At 36.0% G+C, this 10,303-nt stretch overlaps 1 protein-coding gene and 1 long non-coding RNA gene across 3 annotated transcripts; both read left to right on the top strand.

The window, feature by feature from the left end:
• Positions 1-518: 518 nt before the first annotated feature.
• Positions 519-2,465, top strand: LOC149168019 (stromal 70 kDa heat shock-related protein, chloroplastic-like). Its single transcript, XM_089433295.1, has 2 exons — positions 519-834; positions 1,042-2,465. The coding sequence occupies exons 1-2, from the start codon at positions 823-825 to the stop codon at positions 1,342-1,344; spliced, it is 315 nt and encodes a 104-aa protein (XP_089289421.1). The 5' UTR covers positions 519-822; the 3' UTR covers positions 1,345-2,465.
• A 1,522-nt stretch (positions 2,466-3,987) lies between these two features.
• On the top strand, positions 3,988-7,709 carry LOC149168018 (uncharacterized). Of its 2 annotated transcripts, XR_016260989.1 has the most exons (4): positions 3,988-4,983; positions 5,080-5,194; positions 5,299-5,419; positions 6,352-7,709. It is a non-coding gene; the product is annotated as an uncharacterized LOC149168018 (long non-coding RNA). The 2 variants fall into 2 exon arrangements; XR_016260988.1 differs by having other exon boundaries at positions 3,990-4,983; positions 5,299-7,709.
• Positions 7,710-10,303: the final 2,594 nt, after the last annotated feature.

Below are 10,303 nucleotides of genomic sequence, written 5' to 3'. Positions count from 1 at the left end.
CAAGGTGGATAAAAGTTTCGACTTTCATTTTTATTTTTATTGAAATCGATTTATTTTCTTATTTTTATTTAAATTTGAAATTTCATGTTGCATTGTCATTTCTCAGTTGTTATGCAATGTGCATTTTATTTCCACTCATATACTTTTCCAAATATAGATTTTTTATGGGAATTTAGTTGGCTTATTTCAGCCTAATATAATATTGTCTTTCAGGTATGTTGGGAGGCTTTTAAGAATAAAATTTGCTGATTTGCAAAAACAATTGTGAAGAATTTCATTCAAACAGGGCTATTGTGGTTAAACCCATAAAATTTTGAGTGAAGGCAAGTGTTCTTTGGTTGGTGAGTTGAGCTCTGTTAGATTCACAATAGAGATTGTAGAATAAGTAAATGGTTAAAATATAGTTGATATTAAAAGTCTCGCCTAGACATGAGTCATGTTGCTTTGATTGATCACGTGAATTTTGACGGATTTACAGGACACTTTAAAATAAACCAATGTTCCTACAATACTAATGATATTGGTGCGATTCAATCCTTTTTCTGTTGTGTTCATCTGTCATATCTGTGCTAGTATATGAACAAAATCAAGTTTTAAATTTTACAAGTTTAAATCAAAATAATGTAGATATGCTGTTTGATTTGAGTAAAGCTTATACAGATGTAATGAAGCACTGGTTTTCTTTGTTTAGAATAGCTTGGCACAAGGAAACATTTGGTGTAAAATTATGGGTGCACAGCTGTGCATGCGGTCATGTTTCCCTTATTATGTTCCAGGCCCCTGTTATGCATAGTTTGATTTTGTGAGGGCGTTGGGCCGTGAATGACACACTTGGTTAGAAATTGTTGATTTACGCGTCTGAATTTGTTTGGTTCTAAAAAAAAATTTAATGGTGTAATTTAAGTTTTGTATTGCCAAGCAGTTGTGTCTTAGGATACACTTGGCTATTACTGATTTGGTTTGGTTTGAAAATGTAATTTAAGTTTTGCTTTTATAGGCATTTGTGTTTAATAAGTTGCAGTTGGGATTTTTGTGATATAGGTTTTGAGAAAGCTCGTTGATGATGCCACCAAGTTTTTAAGTGATAAGGTCAACAAGGTTGTGATAACTGTTCCTGCATATTTCAACGATTCTCAGAGAACGGCCACAAAGGATGCAGGCCGGATTGCTGGGTTGGAAGTCCTGAGAATTATCAATGAACCCATTGTTGCTTCACTGGCCTATGGGTTCGAGAAGAATAATAATGAAACAATACTTGTGTTTGATCTTGGTGGTGGGACATTTGATGTCTCAGGTAGGAACATGTTTACTCAAAGCGTGTTAGCTTTCTATAGTTCTGTCTAAGTTTTATTGTTCAAATTGGGGTGTAGAAATTATGAACTTCTCATTATTGTTTGGGCATGTTGCGAGTATTTCTCCATTGTATTTGGTATAGCAATTTTGCAATCTGTATCTCTGTCCAGGAAATGTTAGTTGTTTTGTTGTCTTGATACCTTGTTTGCTGTTGTTGTCCAATCATAAAAGAAAATCCTTCAATTGTGTTTTGTTTGTAGGATCTTGTTTTGCAAGTTTTAGTGCCCTTTGCATCATTTGTTATGTGTCATTTGTTTCCTGCAAATTTCATGAGTTTCCTTGTTATGTTTTTCTGTAATTTTATTTGCACACACTGTCAAGACTCTTTAAGTGTCTTGACTTTAGGGCAATTCTGAGAACCCTTTTTTGGGCATATAAGTATCATGCTTTCAGGGTAAACAGCAAATCTTTTCCATTTTTTTCTCACAATTTTATATGCATCCAACTTTGTAGTCTCTTTAAGAATCTAGACTCTTTGGCACTTCTGAGAATCATTATTTTGGCAGTATCAATTTTTCAGGGCAAACTGCAAGTCTTTTCCATTTTTACTCTTCAATTTTATTTGCCTCTGTCAACGGATACGACTTAACGACCCTCTTCCGTCGCCCTTACTTGGGAAGTGAAGGAATCTGTGGATTTTTCTTTGCAGGTTCATTCATTGGAAATCCAAACTGGTTGAAAAATTCAACTGTTCTCACAATGGTATGCAATGTGCATTTTATTTCCACTCATATACTTTTCCAAATATGGATTTTTTACCGGAATTTAGTTGGCTTATTTCAGCCTAATAGAATATTGTCTTTCAGGTATGTTGGGAGGCTTTTTGTCAAATCAGCCTTGATTTTACCTTAAGAATACATCAAACAAAGGTTCAAAAAATAACCTCAGACATGAGCTTAGTTTATGCTCAAGAATGGCCTCAGAATAGGCTTAAGAAACTTGATTTATTTCAACGTAAAGTACAATAGAAAAATGAAATGATTAGCTCCAAAAATCTTAGCAGCTCAACCTTCTTCTATAGATATTCTCGGCCTTAGACAAATTCCAATGATATTCTTGAACAAAAGATGCCACAAATTCTTGCCCTTTGATGCTTAACGACTACCATATATATACACATTTGTAGGGGGCCGTAATATTGGTCAACTTGAGCAAAAAAAAAAAATATTTTTGAAAATGCATGACTATTCTTGGAGCCTCCTGTACAACGAGGTTTAGGCTTCTATTAAAAAATATTTTTGTTGTCTTCTATGAAATATTTTTTCAAGGCTAATTGGATAGATGGACCTAGGGAAACTTGGTTCACAATTTCAGAGATGACTTTGATATATTTTCCCGAAATACTTGGCAATACCATGCCTATGCTTGATGCTTTCATACTGCATTTCAATCTCAAACAAATTCATCTCTTTTAGTTTCCTCTGTGGATTCTGTTCTCCATGTTTATCACATCAGGAATGATGAGTTGTCTCATTTCCGTGACTAACCACTGTGGTACCATTAAGATTGGTGCTTGGATGTAGTTTCTTATTGGGTGATGTAAGGATTGTGACTCAATAAAAACAGAGCATCAAACTTCCACCTATCACAAGATGTGTTAAAAAAAGTGAAGCTATGATCAACATATTCATATGTTTCAAACCCTTAACTTACCATTTGTGTTTTCAGTCTAGACTACTGTACTCGGTTCTTTACCTTTTTCCTATGTCTGCATAATTTCTATTATGTAACATGACTTTTATATGTCTTCGCAAGTCACTGTGATATTATTTTCCACAAGGTTGGGGTCATAAGCTTCCAATTCTATTCATTCATCATTGCTCGTGCTCGCTCTTTAATTGATACTAATTGACTCTATGATGTTTGCCTCTAAAGTATCCTGCATCATTTTTCTTGCTTTTTGTGGCAGACTCCCTGCGTTTGTCTTCTTGTTCTTTACAGTGAAGAGCTGATTGTTGTTTTTCTTTGAAGTGAAGAACATAATGTTTTACGGCATTTGCTAGTCTTTAAACCATAATTTTATGCCTTATTAGCTAAAAGTAGGTAAAATATGCTGTAAGGTGAGCAAATTTATGAAGTGACAAGGAATCTGGCGTATTATGTGCTTTTTAACACTTTCCTCTTAATTGACAATTGAGTGAATAATTTCAGTAAGGAACTGGAAATTTTCAATTTCTTAAATAACATGTGAATTTGAATCTTACACAAAACTGTGCCCTGGCTATGCTCTTGCAAATCCAAGCTATAAAGAATGATTCAATTCGATTTCTTTCTACCACATCTTCAAGGAACAGAACTCATCTCCTTGCTGCCTGGACTGATTAGATGTCAATGCATTGATCATGGATCAGTGATCAGCAAAGGGTTTTTTGTTTTTGTGTGAAACGTAGCTTCACTTTTTTTAATACATCTTGTGATAGGTGAAAGTTTGAATATTTTATTCTATCTTCACCCTATATCATGAATATTTCATATGCTTGGCAGGGTGTGAGGTATATTATTTTTGTAGCTAATAAAAGACAAAAAATTCAATCAAGATGCCCACTATAATAGCATGGTACTTACGTTCGTAAAATTACACCAATTCAAAATACAAGGCAGGGACAACTATTCCATATGTCTAACAACACAATTGAACCTACTATCATGAAAAATAGAGTGGATATTGATAAGGATCAGCTTAAGTTGAAGCTTCAATTTTTTCTATCATGGTGGATTGACATTTCTGAGTATTCTTTAGGCAATGATTTCTAAGTCTATATTGCTTCTTGTTAATGATGAAACATACATTTCATTATTTAACTAAACTGGAATAATATGGTATTTTACAACACATGTTTCTTGATTAAAGGCCACGTCTTCAAACGATAGTAGACTTTATAGTAGACATAGTTACAGTTAATTCAACTCATGAACCTTCCCTGGAGTGTCTTCCATAATTTGTACATGATGGTCTAGTTCACCGTCATTTTCCAGTGGGACCTATTGCAGATGTTCCATACGTCAAGTTGCAATAATTGCCATGAGAAACAAGGGAGAGATGATGAGTATCCTCAGCAGCCCTGTAAGTTTACTGATAAGGGTTTCTTCTGCAAGTGAACATTCAACCTCCTTTCCTTTATGTTTTTACTCCTGCTAATTTTGAAATATTGGTTTTAGTTGCTTTTTGGTGTGAAAATTGAAGACGCCCTTACTAGTTAACTCTCTTCAAGAGGATTGAATATGAGTAAGAAGTTCAACCTGATGAGCTGGTGTCGGATTCAGATTTTCTATCATGGTGGATCGACATTTCTGAGTATTCTTTAGGCAGTGATTTCTAAGTCTATATTGCTTCTTGTTAATGATGAAACATACATTTCATTATTTAACTAAACTGGAATAATATGGTATTTTACAGCACATGTTTCTTGATTGAAGGCCACGTCTTCAAACGATAGTAGACTTTATAGTAGACATAGTTACAGTTAATTCAACTCATGAACCCTCCCTGGAGTGTCTTCCATAATTTGTACATGATGGTCTAGTTCACCGTCATTTTCCAGTGGGACCTATTGCAGATGTTCCATACGTCAAGTTGCAGTAATTGCCATGAGAAACAAGGGACAGATGATGAGTATCCTCAGCAGCCCTGTAAGTTTACTGATAAGGGTTTCTTCTGCAAGTTTGACGTTCAACCTCCTTTCCTTTATGTTTTTTCTCCTGCTAATTTTGAAATATTGGTTTTAGTTGCTTTTTGGTGTGAAAATTGAAGACACCCTTACTAGTTAACTCTCTTCAAGAGGATTGAATATGAGTAAGAAGTTCAACCTGATGAGCTGGTGTCGGATTCAGATTTTCTAAGGTATGACTATATATCTTATGTCTACAATATGTTGGGGGTGTCGGCACTTACATAATGGTTCTTTACCATTACTGCCTAATTTATTTTCTTTTTACGATGTTCAGGTGGTGGGCACCCACGAAATTTGGCCCAGTAAAGTCACTGAAGCTATTTTTTGAAAAGGGAAAACCAATATTGCCCCTCAAAACACCTGAGGAGGGCCTGGACATGGTTCTTAAAAACATGGTATGTTGTGTTTTCCTCTTAGGATGCAACATATATGTTCAACATTGTTCCCAATTCTCATGGTAACAATGATTTCTTGACCTTATGATGGATTTTGACTAGTGATAACAATAAATTGGGGATGATTTCTAGAATTTTTTGGGGTGTTATTTTATTCTATCTTCACCCTATATCATGAATATTTCATATGCTTGGGAGGGTGTGAGGTCTATTGTTTTTGTAGCTAATAAAAGACAAAAAATTCAATCAAGTTGCCCACTATAATATCATGGTACTTATGTTCGTAAAATTACACCAATTCAAAATACAAGGCAGGGACAACTATTCCATATGTCTAACAACACAATTGAACCTACTATCATGAAAAATAGAGTGGATATTGATAAGGATTAGCTTAAGTTGCAGCTTCAATTTTTCCTATCATGGTGGATTGACATTTCTGAGTATTCTTTAGGCAGTGATTTCTAAGTCTATATTGCTTCTTGTTAATAATGAAACATACATTTCATTATTTAACTAAACTGGAATAATATGGTATTTTACAGCACATGTTTCTTGATTAAAGGCCTTTCATATGCTTGGCAGGGTGTGAGGTCTATTGTTTTTGTAGCTAATAAAAGACAAAAAATTCAATCAAGATGCCCACTATAATATCATGGTACTTATGTTCGTAAAATTACACCAATTCAAAATACAAGGCAGGGACAACTATTCCATATGTCTAACAACACAATTGAACCTACTATCATGAAAAATAGAGTGGATATTGATAAGGATCAGCTTAAGTTGAAGCTTCAATTTTTTCTATCATGGTGGATTGACATTTCTGAGTATTCTTTAGGCAGTGATTTCTAAGTCTATATTGCTTCTTATTAATGATGAAACATACATTCCATTATTTAACTAAACTGGAATAATATGGTATTTTATAGCACATGTTTCTTGATTAAAGGCCGCGTCTTCAAACGATAGTAGACTCTATAGTAGACATAGTTACAGTTAATTCAACTCATGAAGCTTCCCTGGAGTGTGTTCCATAATTTGTACATGATGGTCTAGTTCACCGTCATTTTCCAGTGGGACCTATTGCAGATGTTCCATACGTCAAGTTGCAGTAATTGCCATGAGAAACAAGGGACAAATGATGAGTATCCTCAGCAGCCCTGTAAGTTTACTGATAAGGGTTTCTTCTGCAAGTTTGACGTGATGAGCTGGTGTCGGATTCAGATTTTCCAAGGTATGACTATATATCTTGTGTCTACAATATGTTGGGGGTGTCGCGACTTACATAATGGTTCTTTACCATTACTACCTAATTTATTTTCTTTTTACGATGTTCAAGTGGTGGGCACCCACGAAATTTGACCCAGTAAAGTCACCGAAGCTATTTTTTGAAAAGGGGAAACCAATATTGCCCCTCAAAACACCTGAGGAGGGCTTGGACATGGTTCTTATTGTTTTTTTCATTGGGCCCTTATAAAGTTCATGTTTGAAGTCTTAGTTAAAGAGTTTATATTTATGGCATGCAAACATATATTCATTACCGCATGTACAGATGAGTAGGTTAGAAAAGGGAGATCATCATCCTATTTTGCCTGTTACGTCATCAATATTTTAGATCATCATGAATCAGAGATCAAGCCATATATTTTTTCACTTTCACATAGATAGCAACATCAGAGAGAGCCCTAGATTCTTTCACTTAGCAAGATTCTTTCACATAGCAGCAAGATCAGCAATAACTATCCTATTGAAAGACGTGGACTATCACAAAGATTACATGGCATGGATTATTCAGTCATTGAAACAACCAGTCATTGAAGAAACATCTAAACTATGCCTCATGGAATCAAGCAAGGTGCATCGTTAATAACACAATCATACATTTAAAGAGACTTTCAATCTCCTTATTAGTTTTACCCTAGATCCTTGTTTTTGTACAACTTATGAAGATAAGAAGCATGAGATTATGTTTTGCATTTTGATGAATTCTTGAATCTAAATTCCTCTATTTCTAGATATGACATGTTAACAATGCGTACTATAGCAGGTCATCCTAAGTCACGTGCCAAAGCCATACTTTGAACAAGTATTCTCTTCACGGAACTATATTTCTTCAAAATCCTTTAATATGATGAATCTGCTACTTTAAATATTAACGAAATATCATCATGAAGACTCGACATGCATTGTTATTCTCTTGGCTATCCAAGCAAGTAGTATGTGCATTCTTGTTGCATTAGGCAACTTCTTCGAGGACATGGGCATGTTCAAATTTGATGGTACCTGTTTGAGAACTTACAACAAGTAGGTGTATACTATGCATCCATGGATGGAAAGTCAAAATGACTATTTACCAACCCACCCCAATCCCCGAACGAAGTCGCTTTTCCGCATCTTGAAAGGATATCTGGGAACGCTCTAGTGCATGGATCACTGTTATAAGAAGCATGAGATTATGTTTTGCATTTTGATGAATTGTTAACAACGCATACTATAGCAGGTCATCCTAAGTCAGGTGTCAAAGCCATACTTTGAACAAGTATTCTCTTCACGGAAAAGCCTGTATTCTGTAATTTGCTTTGTCATTACACTCTATTTCTTCAAAATCCTTTAATATGATGAATCTGCTACTTTAAATATTAACGAAATATCATCATGAAGACTCGACATCAGAGGAGCTGGTATGCACTGGTCCCTGTCACACTCAACTGCCAAAACCTCACTTGCAATCTAACACCAAGATTTTATTTCCAATTTGCCCCCACTGTCAAATACACCACTTCATTTCCGATTTACTTTTACCGTCAGATACATCATTTCATATGCCACCTGTCTCCGCAGTCAGATAGATCACTTAATTGCACCGATTGCTCACTTAACTGCACCGATTTCATATCAAATTCCGCACCTTCCATCTTGCAACATTGCAATGATACGTTTCTTGTTCTACGGCGATCATTAAATACCCGTTTGCTCCAATAAATGCTCTTCATATTGGATTATATCCTCTCTAATCTGGTCTTCAAGTATTTCAGTTCCATTTCCAATCAGTCCGTATACGTACTTACTTCTACACGTGTCAGAAATTTAACCCGCATTCAAGGCTTCCGATCTTGCACGGCTTTCCTTATTTGGTTGTACATTAAAATATTCTCAAAAACTCAGTTCCATTCACACTTAAAATCAGCTTGCAAACACATTTAACTCTTTTATAAATTGACACAAGTAATGCTTAATTTCTCGCCTACAAAACAAAACCACCTTCTGCACCTACATCTTGACATACATCTCTTTGCTTCACATAATATGGAATCCATTAGCATAAGCCAACTTACTCAACTGGTAGCATTGTTTCTCTTAGCACTCGTTCTCATGACTCTTCTGATTATGGACATCGTAAAAGTTGAAGCACAAAGAAAAAAGAAACCAAGAAAACAATAACATCTTGAACGAGGAGCACAGGAATCTACAACAAGTACTTGGCTACTAGACTATGCATCTACTGCTTTTGCCTCTACATCATCTTTGCCAAAGAATAGAAATAACTGCTTTCTGGGTTCAATTCTTTTCCTTATTCTGCATATGGTTTTGCACAATGACTATGGGGTATATTTGAGTTACAACTCACATTGTTCAGCAGAGATTCTCAAAATTCTGAATCTCACGCATATTTTTGCATTATTTTACGCATTGTCTTAATTCCCGTCTTCCTTCTCTGTTACAGGTCTATACACAAAGTCATGCCCTATATTCTTCTCCAAAGAAACCACCCTGGTTTCAATCCAAATATGCATCACTGCTTCTATGGATTAGTAAGTGCTCTCATTTCTAGAAAGAATGTCGTTACGCGAACCTCACATGCTTTTCAATTTTAAGAGATGTTGTTGACTTCTTCGCAGCATAAACACTGATATTTTGTATCCTCATATATCAAAGTTGGTTGATTGCTTGCTGTCTTCATGACACTGTCGCCAGAGCCAATTCAAGTTTCTGGTTTTGCTCCTTCACAATCAAGGCAGGTTCCAAATAGCATCCCTCATGTGGTTACAGAAATTCCTAAGAAACAGAAAACAAGTACTTTAAGAACTACACTTGGTACTGGTTAATCAGGCGCAAGGAGATGTCAATGATCACAAAACTAGAATATCAAGCTGACAAAGGAGAGGCATTTGTTAGGGTCCCACCCTAACCCCCTTATTTATGTCATGGGATCACGTCATGGTCAAGAGTCAATAAAGCCCTTATTAATAATTGTAAGTGGTTAACCCGCAATTAATGACGGGACCACAGTTAGTTGCAAATGGGCGGTAGTATTAGTTAGATGGTAAATGGGCGGTAGTATTAGATAGATGGTATTAATAAAATCCACGATATTGGCTCGTGGTATTGCATGTATGAATCATATATAAAGGATAGAGACTCCCTGCGAGGAGTATTGTGTCTTGTTTTGTAATCGAGCTCTGCTCTATTGGAGGTTGCCCCCTCGAAGAGGCCTGTGAACATTTCTCTCTGGATAATAAAATCATTGCTATTCTGTGCCCTGGGTATATTTTCTTCGCATATTTTGTGTTCTCGGTATCTTTTCTTCGCAAATTCTATGTTTGGGTATCGCTTTGCAGGTTAAGAGCATAACAAGTGGTATCAGAGCACTTTCCAGGGCTCGGTGGGATCTCCAAATTTTAGCAAAAAATTTTTAGGCTAGAGACGTGTTCCGGCGTCTTTAAACCACGGGATCTGTCGTTAAGCGCATAAACCTGCGGATTTGGGGAGGCATGCACGCAGGAAATACAAGAGGTGGTCACGTCTTTTGGACTCCCTTGTAAACCCTGCGGGTACCCCTTCGAGTAGTAGCGCATTAGACAGAACCGCGCACGGACTGTC

Source organism: Pinus tabuliformis, chromosome 5_1 (genome assembly GCF_031772625.1).
Source record: "Pinus tabuliformis cultivar Carrire ecotype Pingquan chromosome 5_1, CPIR1, whole genome shotgun sequence".
NCBI classification, from domain to species: Eukaryota; Viridiplantae; Streptophyta; class Pinopsida; order Pinales; family Pinaceae; genus Pinus; species Pinus tabuliformis.
The sequence above is the reverse complement of the archived record's forward strand: the minus strand, read 5'-3'. Positions and strand labels throughout refer to the sequence as shown.